This window comes from Telopea speciosissima, chromosome 7, assembly GCF_018873765.1.
Source record: "Telopea speciosissima isolate NSW1024214 ecotype Mountain lineage chromosome 7, Tspe_v1, whole genome shotgun sequence".
Lineage (NCBI taxonomy): Eukaryota > Viridiplantae > Streptophyta > Magnoliopsida > Proteales > Proteaceae > Telopea > Telopea speciosissima.
The window spans coordinates 54,201,402-54,214,866 of record NC_057922.1 but is presented as its reverse complement, the minus strand read 5'-3'; the positions used below and the strand labels follow the sequence as shown (position 1 = coordinate 54,214,866).

General features: G+C 38.4%; 1 protein-coding gene and 1 long non-coding RNA gene across 2 annotated transcripts; both read right to left on the bottom strand.

The window, feature by feature from the left end:
• Positions 1–231: 231 nt before the first annotated feature.
• LOC122669672 lies at positions 232–4,820 on the bottom strand. Its single transcript, XR_006334062.1, has 4 exons — positions 4,809–4,820; positions 3,321–3,324; positions 1,785–1,790; positions 232–320 (listed from the first exon to the last, which is right to left on the bottom strand). It is a non-coding gene; the product is annotated as an uncharacterized LOC122669672 (long non-coding RNA).
• Positions 4,821–5,188: 368 nt separating this feature from the next.
• On the bottom strand, positions 5,189–6,028 carry LOC122669669 (putative receptor like protein 25). The gene has a single exon (XM_043866496.1). The coding sequence runs from the start codon at positions 5,942–5,944 to the stop codon at positions 5,231–5,233; it is 714 nt and encodes a 237-aa protein (XP_043722431.1). The 5' UTR covers positions 5,945–6,028; the 3' UTR covers positions 5,189–5,230.
• Positions 6,029–13,465: the final 7,437 nt, after the last annotated feature.

Below are 13,465 nucleotides of genomic sequence, written 5' to 3'. Positions count from 1 at the left end.
ATCTCCACGTAAGTGTTGGTGACCTCCCAAAGTGTTCTGTCCTCATTATGCACAGGTAACAGTAGAAAAGTTGGCAGGGAAGAGATTTATTGCCAGTTGGGAATGGAAAGCTAAATGACGACAAGTCCCAGACAGTTATTATCTGAGCAGAAATTTATGTGCTCACCTGGAAACCAAAAGGAGTAAGCGTTCTATTGTAAGCTCCTGAGCGCGATATGCCACAACAGAAGAGATTGTTTAGGAGCATGTGCTAGGAGGTTTGCTGTCATGAATGCCCCATATGAATGACCACCAACAGCAATTTTGCTTGGATGAGCCACCTAAAACAAGTGCATAATCACCCCACAGCCACAAATGCTAAATATAGTGTCATAGGGCCCCATTTAGTTAGAAGTGAAGTGAAATAGAGAAAGAGAAAAAGAAAGTTTGCAATGGGGAGTTTGGTTGGAATAATAGTGAACAAACTTTGTTGATTTTACTTCACTTTTTGGCTATTATCAATAACTTCACATCTAACCAAGTGGATCCATAGTAAATACAACTTCCTCAACAGCAGCCTCAGCACTTGCCACCAGCTGCTCTACATACCTATTCAACAAACAATAGGTTATGGATGAAATTCTCAAACTTTTAGATGCTCTTTGTTATAAACTTCTATAACAGTTGTTTGAGAAAGAAAACTAAGGAAAAAGTTAAAGGGATGGGGATTGCTACTATTTCCTATTCCTTTTTTAGTAGCAAGGAAAGACCAAGCCAAAGAGGAACAACATACACTTATTTAAAATAAATAAATAAATAAATCAATATATATATATATACACACACACACACACACATATAAAACCTACAGAAGGAAAGAGAACTGACTAGTAACTAAAGAAGCAAATAAACAGAAAACTAGGGCACTAGACAAGGTTGAGAATCCACTCAATATGGATGAAGAGTCACAGAGACTATGACCCATGCCTTCGTATGCTAGAAAGGAATCAATAGGCATGTAGTACCAATGAGATTCTTGACCATAACTCAAAATGAGCTCCAGGCAGAAGATCAAAAAGGTTAATGATCATTAGGCATCTCACCTCTCAAGGTTATGAGGACTCTAGGCCAAAGACATTAAAATATTTTATTTTTATATATATATATATGGGAAAATGTTTTCTGTACCTAGGGCGCAGCCTACGCTGCGGCACAAAGTATATATATATATATATATATATATATATATATATATATATAGAGAGAGAGAGAGAGAGAGAGAGAGAGAGAGAGCTATCTAGAAATAACATTATAAAATTACCTGTCATTTGCCTCCTCATCACCCTTGCCTATGATTGGTATTGTTGGTCCAGATAGAATGGCAAACCTGCATGAATTGCAATAGCTTCAAGCGAAAATTCAAGCATTCATTCAATGCACAAAGCACACTCTCTCACAAGCTCCTTCACTTCACTTAGCATTAAACTTCAAGTTGAAAGGTAGCAAACCCTACTAGGGTTGACGTAACTCTATCTTTAGTAACTCTTGCTCAGAATCAAGAGTAGTTTGAGTCCTCTTACTCGAAATCAAGATTAGTTGATTGATTGAATTCTCTTGCTCTCAATCAAGATTTGTATGAGTTCTCTTGCTTATTCTCGATCATGATTGTTTTTAGTGGAATTCTCTCTAAGGTGAGAGGAGTGGGCGTAGGCAAGTTTTGGCCGAACCACTATAAATCTCTGTGTTATCTTTGCAATTTAATTGTCTATATAAGTTTTTATTTTCCATTGCCTTCACCTATTCACCCCCCTCTAGGTGAATTCACATAAATGACTATTATACCCTTGTTTTCCCCAAACCTATACTCTGTTTTACTCTAACCCTATTTCTAACCCAAAAAAAAAAAACTGCCTTGCATCAATCTTGCACCGTTGGATGAAGCTTCTTCCACATGTCAAGCTCTCAGGGCCGTACTGTAGTGCATCGCCAAATGTCTACACTACAGAGGATTTTAATCCATAGGTATTAGCCCCATCAGATCATTCTATCCATCTCCAAGTAAATTTTATTTTTTCTGAAAGTGAAGTAAAATGTATGTCCCATGACAGCCCCTGTCATCGCCAGCGCTTCTCTAGTTTTATTTTTTCATAATGAAACTTGTAAATTGAAAACCTTATTGTAGACCGATTTTCCTTGCTTTGGATGTCGACATGGGAAATGCATGTCAAGAGAGATTGGAGGAGAGCTGTAAGGAAAGGAAAAACTATTGGAGAAAGCAAAGAGAGTTGAGACAAGGGAGGAATCAAAATGGTAGAGAGAACTAGTCAAGAGAGTCAAAGGTTGTGTGTGAAATTCCAAATTTTGTAGGCTCTGTTTGTTTCAATGTAAAATTTTACATGAAAATATTTACATGTTAACAATTTTTTTCAGTGTTTATTTCTAGTTGGTAAAATAGGATGTAAATTATCATTGTAGGATTTTCGAAGACAGTAGGTTTCTTTGGGGCATTTTATCAAACACTGTCTTTGTAGAGAATGGGAAGGATGACGCAAGAGTGGTCGTATTTTAACTAAAAAGTATAGGTGGCAATTGCATAATTGGAAGGGAATTAAATAAGGGAAAAATAAAGTGATCATAAGAACTTAGGGGTAAGGTTGGATGTTCCTCAACCCCTTTTTCTAGTTTTTTACTTCATTAATATAAAATTTTAGAGGGTTGGTTGGGTCTTTGAGTTCTAGGATTAGCAAAGTATGGCAGATATAAAATTAAAGGAAGAATAAGCCATTAAAATTAAGGAGAAATGTTTTCTGTGGGGGAGTGTACCCCTTGTGCCCAGACACATGGAGAGAGGGGGTGAAATCACCACTCCGCCCCCATAAAAGGCGGTAATGACCATCCTGTTGATGCTGTCGTGTGTGCTTCCATTGGCTCACGCATGCACAGGGGCCACAGTCCCTCAGAGAACTCTTGCCCAATAATTAAAGATCATATGAAAGGATTAGAGTGGGAAAGGTGGGAAGAGGGAAGGAGGCCGGACAAACTCATTTCTCTCAATCACATAGCTCCCAGAAAATACAAAATTCCGAGCTTGATGCATCGACCATGACTAAAATCATGATCATGTTTGTAGCAACCCAAAACTTGGATGGCAAAGATAACCAATGATTTAAATCCGTAGCTAATTTTTAGTGATAAACTCAGGTTGACACTGAGAGGAGGGGTGAATTAGGGTCACCAAAAACTTTCTTCCAATCTCTGACAGTTATCGCACTGGAGATGTTTTCTCAATCACAATTCAAAATTGGCCGGGGTAGTCCTGTAATTATCAATCACACACAGACACGTCTACCACACACCACAACGTGGTTGGGTCTACCAGACAGTGTCCCTCCACTCCGCACAACACACACTTCAAATATATGTTGAAAAATAAATGCAAGACAGAACACCAAATATATGTGGTTCGGCCAGAATACCTACGTCCATGGAGGAATACCCGTATAGGGTTTCGTATTTCCTCAATATACTACTCAAATTTTGATGGCTACAACCACCCAGGAACTCCCAATCACTGCTTCAGTTTGTGCAACCACACAAACGAGGGCAGCTACCCCAATCTCTGTGCAAGCCCCCACTTGACAGAGTTATAATAATTAATTACAAATAACAGAACTAAATCCCCCAACACAATGGCCAATATTGGCTTACAATCAAACTAGGTTTTTTTCAACTAAACATGCAACCTAGAAACTCACAATGGGGATTTACAATCGAAGATTACCTCTTGTAGAGTAATCCAACAATTATGAAGCCTCTGACGTATAGAAATCAAGTCTGTGTATGCTCCACTGCTCAAATCATCTTCAATACGGAGCCATCGAGCATAAACCAGTGATGTCATCGATTTTCTGTGCTCAAACGGTTCTGCAACTCATTCCAATGGATTCCTCTCGAAAAATCACCCAATGTCAAAAAACATTTCGTCTCATTTGGACTTCGGATGACCAAGATATGGCTTTCCAAAGTTAGATGCTCCAAAACGAGTAACCAGTGGCAGAATCGTAAATAACTAGATTCTTCGGGACAAAACCATGCGTAACGAGGACACATGTCAAAGAAATTCACAAAGCTATCAACGTTAAAAATAAGAGGTGATGTCATGCTGATGTCACACTCCACTACCAAATCCCTTATTTCCTTTCTCCCTTCTTTTTTAAAAAGAATTTTGCATCAATCCGCGGCGTCCAAGAGGAATCTTGCACTAGATGCCGATCCGACGCCCGTGGTGATTCTGGAACTTTAACAAAACAATGGGAAACCTCTTTCTCCAGTAGCACTTAAAAAAAAATGACCAAAAAATTTGGCTAAGTATAAAACTTTTTGCCTATTCCAGATTTGCTCCGTTTTTGCGCATCAACATGGAAACAACTGTAACTTTCTCGTCCGACACTCAACTGATGTGAGATCAGTTGCGTTGGAACCATAACTCGACGAAATTCATTTCTTCTGAAGATTTCTTCACCCAGTTTAGCCATTAAGGCTTCCAAAAATATCTTCAAAGTGGACCTCACTGCACGATCCTATGAAATCGCAGCTTTTGATGTACAAAACCTTCACCTGCTGCTTTGAGCCTTTGCCAAACACTTTTAGGGACCCAAAATATTGTCAATATACATCCTACATGCTTGGATGTCACTATAACCCTGCCAAATGACCAAATTACCCTTGACGCTGTGTAGAAGCCTGTTTGACCAGTTCAACTCTTCCAACTCACCAAAAACCATTGCCGCATCATCAAAATGTCTAGAAACGTTGCCAACAATGACAACACAACTTCAAAATGCTCCAATTGCCCAACATTTAGAATTGAACTGAAGCATTGTTTAGGCCTATCTTAAACCTAAGATACCATTGGTACAAATATAATAACAACCTAATCCCAGAATTTTGGTCTCTTGATTTGTTAAATGGAGAGAGGCAACATGCATATTAGTTAAACACTTCAGATACAGAAATGATAAACTTCTATAGTGCTGCAAAGATTATCAATACAGGCAGTTGGGAAAACTACTTTTTCCCCAATAGAAAAAGAAGATAATATTTCAGGAGGACATAAGGTCTGACCCAGCCCAAACCTGAATACACACAAACATGGAAGCATAATACAAGAACAAGAATGAAAAAGCAAAAACAGACATATTTCATTGTTATACAATGACAAATCTAATATATTTAGGGCATGGAGATTGATTCATTTCCCTCTATTGTGGCGTTTAATTTTCCTTGACCCTTTTCTCTGTTTGGATACCACTACAGCTCTTGAAATGAACTCAGAACATCTGTTTTTTCTCCAAAATAACTGTTGGCCAACAACCAATCCAATTATTAAACCAGAGCAATATCCTGCCAAGGTAAATCTCCAATCAAGTAAACATGTTGAATCATCTTCTTGATGGAACGTTGATGTAGGAGGTAATGCTCTATCTGTTACTTCACACTTCCTTGACAAAGGCAACCCACATAATCCTGTATTTCCCTCGTAGGAATCAGTTGAAAACGTGTTAAATTGGTTCCCTTGCGGAATACTTCCAGTGAAGTTGTTGTATGATAGATTCAAAACTTCAAGGAAGGTCAAACTTGTCAATTGCATTGGGATTTCACCTGAGAGATTGTTTCTTGAAAGATCTAGCGACTCAAGTTCGCTTAAATTCCCCAACAAAAATGGAATTTGACCTGTAAGGCTATTTCCGGACAAGTTGAGTACTTTCAATGCTTTTAAATTGCCCAAAGCATCTGGAATCTTTCCTCCAAAGAGGTTGTTGGATAGATCCACAGTAGTGAAGGTGGTTAAAATTTTTTGCATTTCCAAGGATATTCCCTTCTCCATAATTGCAATTGTGTCCTGAGAGATAGTAGGAAGAATAATTCCTTTCAGAATTGTAGTGCAAATCAGAAGTATCCTCATCAGACATCATCGCCTTCCAATGACAAATGTATTGCAATGGTAAATCTCCGATGAAGTTATTGAAAGAGAGGTCAATGACGTGTAGGCTTGAGTTCAGCAATGGGACCACCAAATTTGTTAGACCTCATGACAAGAACCTGCAACTCAGAGATTTTCCAACCAATAGGAAAGAGTTTGAGGTATGCAGAGCATCCGTTTTAAAGTAGGAGGAATGGGTCCATCTAATTTGTTTCTCAAATTTATTACCAAATTGTTTCCCAAGGCATGTTGGAATGTTGCCACTAATTGGTTGTGGACAAATCCAAGATATCAAGATTGCTTGCATGGATCGAGAAAGGATTTTCAGATAATTTGTTGTCTGAGATTGAAAAGAAATTGGTGGTTTCAGAGAGAAGGGAAGTGAGATTCCCTAAGATGGGAGATAAAACCTCAGTGTTATGTTGATTGAATGTTTGTGGACAGCATGGAGCTGATGAGGGACACTCTTGTATCGTATTTGAGTGAAGATCAAGTGCTACAATGTTGAAGAAGTGATTAGGTAATGGCAATTCGGAGACCTATGAACAAGTTGTTAGAAAGGTTTAATTGAATCAAATTCTCTTGCCATATCCATTTGGGTATCACACCGCTAATTCTATTACTAGAAATATCAACATAACTCAACCCCTTAATTAGGTCCCTAAGGAAATCTGGGAATTTGCTAATTCTATTGTAAGAAAGGTCTACAAAACTTAATTCTTTTTGGTTCCTAAGGAAATCTGGGAATTTACTAATGTTGCAACAAGTGATCCACAGTTTCTGAATTTGAGCATTGACAAAGTTATTGTCACCACCACCGCTATGATTTCTATCTTCCACTATGTACCCGAAGTCATTGAATGAAAGGTCAAGTGTCTGAAATGTTCCATTGATCTTTGAAATCGATCTAATCAGGTCTTTTCCTTTGAAATGGTTGCCACTTATATTAAGATATTCTAGTGGAGTAGAAAAAGAAGAGATGTTGTGAATAGGAGGCTCATTTACCACCCCCACTGAATTTGTTATCGGACAAATCCAGCCAAAGCATTGACGAGAGATAAAACACATCAGAATGGATTGGCCCTTGGAGCAAATTGTCGTTCAACAATAAAGCCTCAAGATTGGGAAACCCCTCCCTGGAAAAGGAAGGAATTTGAGCAATGAAACTGTTGGATGAAAGATCCAACCATGCAAGATGGGTAAGGTTTGCAAGAGAAGGTGGAATTGGTCCAGAGAAGTTGCAACTCGAGAGAGACAATTTCTTCAAAAACATTAGGTTCCCAATTGAACTGGGTAACTTTCCTTGAAAGTTTGTCGAGCTAGCATCCAGATGTTGAAGAGCAATAGTGTTGATTTGAGGGAATTCTGCTGGGAAACTACCTGAGAGATTGTAGTTATCAGATAAGTCTATGTACCTCAAGTTAGGTTGAAGAAAAACATTGCTCGGAAAATCTCCGTGGAATCCACAATCACTAAGATCAAGGACAGTCAAGGAAGTGAGGTTCATCAAAGAACTTGGTACTGTGGAAGACAGGTTTTGGTTGTAGTAAAGGTAGAGCTCCGAGAGGAAGTGAAGGCTTGAGATCGATGCGTCCATGGGACCTGTAAGTGAACATTCAATCATTGACAGCACACGAAGGTTAGGGAGTGCAGATGATAAGTGACGACACCAATCCCTATTCATTTGAGCTGACAAGTTCACCATATCAAGACGCAGTTCTCTCAACATAGTTAGGTTTTGAACAAATTCTCTCAAATTAGGGATTTCAAGTTGGATAATCCCGTTGTTATTAGAGACGTCAAGAGAAACCAACTTGGTAAGATTTGAGATTTCAGATGGGATTTGGCCCTGAAAGTCATTGTAAGAAAGATCAAGAGAAACCAAATGTATGAGCTGTGATATTTGTGGTGGGATTCGTCCTGAAAAAAGAGTTATAGGAGAGGCTGAGATGGGTTAACCTGGAGAGTTTGTCAAACCCGGATGGAGCAAAGTAGTCAAAACCATTCCACGCGAGATTGAGACTTTGAAGGTGATGAAGATGGAAGAGGCTGCTAGTGGAATGGATGGAACCGTAGAGTGACGAATTGGAGAGATGAAGGGCAATTACATGAGCAGTGGAGGTGGCATCGCAAGAGATGCCTTCCCAGAAACAACAATCAGTATTTGGCTTCCAAGAGTTGAGAAAAGAAGGAGATGGAGGAAGAGAAGAAACTTGGTAGTGGTTTTGCTTAAATTGCAGCAAAGCAGACCTCTCATCATGGAGACATAATTGGGGAGAAGGAGAAGAAAGGAAACCAGTTTGAAACAGAGACAGAGACAGTAAGAAAAGAAAGAAACACCAACAAGACATCCTATTTCTCTCTTGTCTTCTTCAAAGGAACCAAAAATGATGGATGATTGATAAGAGTCCTTCCTTAATGCTTCGTATTTATAGACAGACGAGGTTCCCAATTGAACTTACCAACTTAATTTCCTTGGAATCTTTTCATAAATGCTTTCCTTTAATGAAAGCGCTCCAGTCAAACAATCAACCAACGACTAAAGACTTGAGAGAGTCTAGTTTCCTCCACTAAATAAAGTGGTCTCAAGTGAATATGGAAATCGAAAAAAAGAGAAAGTTATGAAGCTACCACGAATTAACAATGAAAAATCACATCAGAAGCACTGATTAATTAATGAGAAATAATTGGGGCAAGTTTTAGGGAAAATGTTTTCTGCATCATGCTCCCACCAGGAGGGTACGTGAAATGACCGCCCACCCATGGCCGAAATGACAGCCCCGTCTTACACCATGTGTTTGGCCACAGTTTGCACCCCTATGTTCGGGGATGACAAATTTGACTTATGCCCGTTATGACACCAATGAAACTCTCAGACAATATAAAAAAAAAAAAAAGAAAACCCTTATGACCGCAATACAACACTCGTATACATATATAAAATAAAACAAGCCGTTAATTTGATTCATTAAAAAAATTTCAGAGTACTGGTTGGGGTTGGGTCCTTAAGTTCTAGGGTTAATAAAATTAAAAGAATTCCCATTTTATATTAAAAGTAAAACAAAATTATATCAGCATTAAGTGTGTCATTTATCCTTAGTTTTTTATTTTAGTTTTTGTTTTTGTTTTTATTTGTTTTATTTTTTGTATTAAGGCCAATTATTTTGTTAAGTTAGGAGATTTATATGTGTGCTGGTTTGGTTAATATATATTATGTTAGCCCATTAAGCATTTTTAAAATCCATTAATTTTATTAATTATAATTTAAGGTCCATATATTAAATTTGTTTTTGGGTGTGACTTAAGTCATGGGTTTCTTCAACACATTTTCTCAATAGGAGTTGTTATAATACTTGGGGGCTTTATTTCAGAAAAACAAAAAAAAAAAAAAAAAAAAAAAAAAAAAAGGAAGAGATGGAGAAAGTGAAGTCTTGGGCTTTTGAGTAAACCTGGTTTATGCTAACAAGTATCTTTCATATAACATAAGTTGACTTAAACTCAAGCTTTCAAGTTTGTCTAGTGAGAAGGGCTGTGGATATCACGATGATCACAACCCAACTTAGGGTCAGGTTGGGCTTAGGCTGAGTTAAGAGGACTTAGGGTTGGACTAGGGTTTTAAAAAATCCGATTCTATTTCATATGACAATAATTTTGAAGGAATTTATGAGATAAAAATATAACAAAATTTTCATTTTGGGTGGTTGATCCATAATTTGAAAATTTTGAAGAAATATATGAAATAAATTATTCCATCGGATTATATGCATAATTGGAAGGGAATCAAATAAGGGAAAATAGGGGTTCTTTTTATAGTGATTAAAATGAGCTTGGTTTTATTTGATTGGGGGTAAGGTCGTATTCCCCCACCCTTTTCCTATTTTGATCTCTTAGGCTATGTTTTAGTGCTAAGAAAAGAAGATTACAGAACATGAAAGAATTAGAGTGGGAAAAGTAAATATTTCAAGCTTTCATGGGTCAACCCATGACTAAGTCCTCTCTATTAAAGCCGGATTTTATAGCCCATAGACTATGTACAGAGTGACGGGGCATCATCTGGGCAAGGATTAAAGACTAAAGGGAGCCAGGTTTTCTCCACTAATCAAATCGATCTCAAGTAGGTCCAAATGGATATGGAAATTGAAATCGGAAGATCTTTGGTTTTCCCTTCTCCGGTTTTCTACCGTCAACATTGGTTACAACTAAATGTACCCTTCAGGCTCCTGCAATTGTTGGTTATAAGTAAAGTGAAGCAAAAATAACTAATAAATTATCATCGAACTAAACATATATATGTATACCAGTAGAAAACGAAGGATCTTACTATATTGTGACTAAGTATGTGGAAGAACATGCAGAGACACCAGGCGGAAAAATAAAATAAACTTTTGTGTGTGCTTAGCAGGTGCTGCTGATCCAATATGGACTATTTTCCACACTAAGAGGGGGTAACCCTCAGCGATCTGCCGTTTTGCAGGCAGTCTTCTACTGTGCTTTGAAGACGGCTGAGCCGATCAAATAAGAAGATGATATATTTGAAAATAAAACTTGATTTTATATTAATAGAGAGATCTTGATTACAAGCTTGGAGATATGAAGGTTTGGGTACAAGTAAGGTTGCCGAAAGGTTAACTTACAGGGACATTTGATGAACAATCTTGGAAGCTTCAGATATAAGCTTCGAACACTTTGGATGAACACTTTGATCTTTGAATACAGGACTTGAACTTGATGAACACTCTGACTTTGTTTACATAAATAAAATTTAAAAAACTTGAAGAACTACTTAGTTCTTTTGATGTATTTGAAGTTGGAAGAGAGTTGCAGAGCTTGTGCTTCTCTTCTCCCAATACTTGCTCCTCTTGAAATGAATCCTCCTTGGACTTTTAAAGACGGAGAGGATCTTTGGACGAAGCTCCAGGCGGGCCATGGCCACGTGAAGGAGCATCTTGCTTTTGACAAAATGGTCTTCTCTTTTGGAAAAGCTGGCCGACTACGACATTGAATCGTGAATCACGGGCTTGCTTTCTTGACTTTGGAGGCTCATGGGGCCCATTGCACCGAAAGTAGAACTGTCTTTGGGTGAACTTGGACGGTAGTGGGGGCACGTGGCATTCCATGTCTGGGGGACAGACTGTTTTCCACAATGTGCTTGCACTATTTGAACTCAATTATTTAATTGCTGAGTTATGGCAATAGTGTGATAGGAATCATCCTTACGTCACACTAGCGTAGACATCCTTTTTCCATACGGATTGCCCGGATTGTCCTTTGGCTAGGATCCATGACCCGAGTCCACGGGTTTTGAAAAAAAAAAAAAAAAATATATATATATATATATATATTATTTTTTTTTTTATTTTTTTTTTTTTTAATTTTTAATTTTATTTTTTTTGATGGGGCCCTTATCTGGTTCTGTTTGACCAGCGGGTCAAGTGGGCGGCAATGTTGCCCCAACCGTTTCCTCGGCTTCTATTTGTTGAAGAAGCTGACTCTGCTTGCTGGGTAAGCAGGTCTTCTTGATCATCGAGGTCTTGGGCAAATTGTCCCTCATGAAAATGATGGGATAGGGAGTCCATACTGAACCTTTCTTCCTCTTCATCTTCTTCTTCCTCGCTGGCTAGGCCGAGTTGGGCGAGTTCTTCTTCTAATTGTTTCCGTCTGATACGGATTTCTTCATTGGAGCCTTGAGATTGGGTGACCTTTGGAACGGGCTTCAGTCCAGTAATAGCCTTGATGATTTTGTCTATGGTACAGTGGGCGATATTGCACCCGTCCCACCATTTGACATAGAAGATTCTGGCCAGAACTGGCAGGGTCATTTCCTGAGTTTCTAAATGTTGAACTTCGTATTCCCAATACATGATCCATGCCAGGTGGCACTGCAGGAAGAACCTGAACAGGTCCGACTGTCTTGGGACCTTTTGGGTAATTTCACAGAATTTTACAAATACTTTCGCAAGGGATGCGGGAAGCACTTCTTCTATTGGTCCATAAGTGTGCCACCACTTGGAGAACCAATTTGGGATGTTGCTTTTGAACTTGTAGTCAAAGCAGAAGAACCAGGAATGTCTTCCTTTTGAATTTTGCCAAAGGAACACGTGGTGCCAGGCATTCACGTAATCAAAATGGTTGTATCCTTTGGGATTGTAGTGTTGGGAGAAATCCTTGTGTTGAAGGGGAGACATTCCCCAGTCTTCAGCATTGAGGATCTTGAGAATAATGACTGAGGAGTGAGTCACCAGGGATTTGTCTTCTTTGTCAAAATTTTGTTTGATTTTAATGAAATCGGTATCTACGAGGATGAAGTCGTAGAATTCTTGGGATTTAAATGAATTTGGGGAGTAGAAGTGCCAGTCTTGATAGAAAATCCTTTTGGCGATGTCAGATGCAAAGGTGCATTTTTGGGTGTAGTAGTCTTCTAAGATAGAAAGATCTTGGAAGATCCCTTTGTTAATATATTGACTTTTGAGCTTGGGAGTTTGTTGGGTGAGCTTTTGAGAAGGGAAGTTGGCCACCGATTGAGAGGAGCTTGGTTTGGTGACTGTTTGAGATGTCCCTGCAACAACATGAGAAAATGGGATAATTGATGTAGTTTGAGAGGAACTTGCTATTTGCTTTGGTGGGGGTTTTGCATAAGCAATTTTTGATTTAACTCTCGAAAGAGGGTTTTCTTCTTTGGGAGGCATGACGCAGATGCGGTTTATAACCTTTGGGCCCTGTAGGAATTCCCGGGTGAGAAAGTCAGGGATTGAGTTTAACTCTCCTTTTATGTATTCAATTTCGAAATCAAAACTTGATAAAAGAGCTTGCCATCTTGCAAAATTTTGTTTTGATGCAATATTCTGAACATCATTTTTCAAAACTTCTTTTGCAGCGCTACAGTCTACTCGAACTAAAAACTTCTTATTGAGTAAATCTCCTTGAAACTTTTGAATGCATAAAACAACTGACAAAATTTCTTTTTTGATAGTACTGTAATTTTTTTGTGCATTGTTCCATAGCACTAGTTTTTCTTTTCCCTGGTCTACTTGTTTAAGGATATATATATATATATATATATAATATTTTGTAATTGGGATAGTGAAATTAATTTAAACTTGCAATAAAAAGATAATTAAATTTTACATATAGGTATGAGGAAAAAAATCCTTTGCAGTGCGGGCATCTCGTGGTGCACTGCAGTGTGGGCCTGAGAGCTTGACATGTGGAAGATGTGACATACAATGCTGCCAAGCTCGAGAAGAAAGATAAGAAAAGAAAAACTGTCTTGCTTGCAGCATTGGATGAAGCTTTTTCCACGTGTCCAGCTCTCAGGGCCGCACTGTAGTGCACCAACAAATTCCCACACTGCAGAGGATTTTAATCCCTAGGTATTAGCCCCATCAGATCATTCTATCCATCTCTAAGTAAGTTTTTATTTATTTTTTTTTTTTTTGGAAAGTGAAGTAAAATGTATGTCCCATGACAGCCCGTGTCACCACCAGCCCTTGTCTAGCTGTTTTT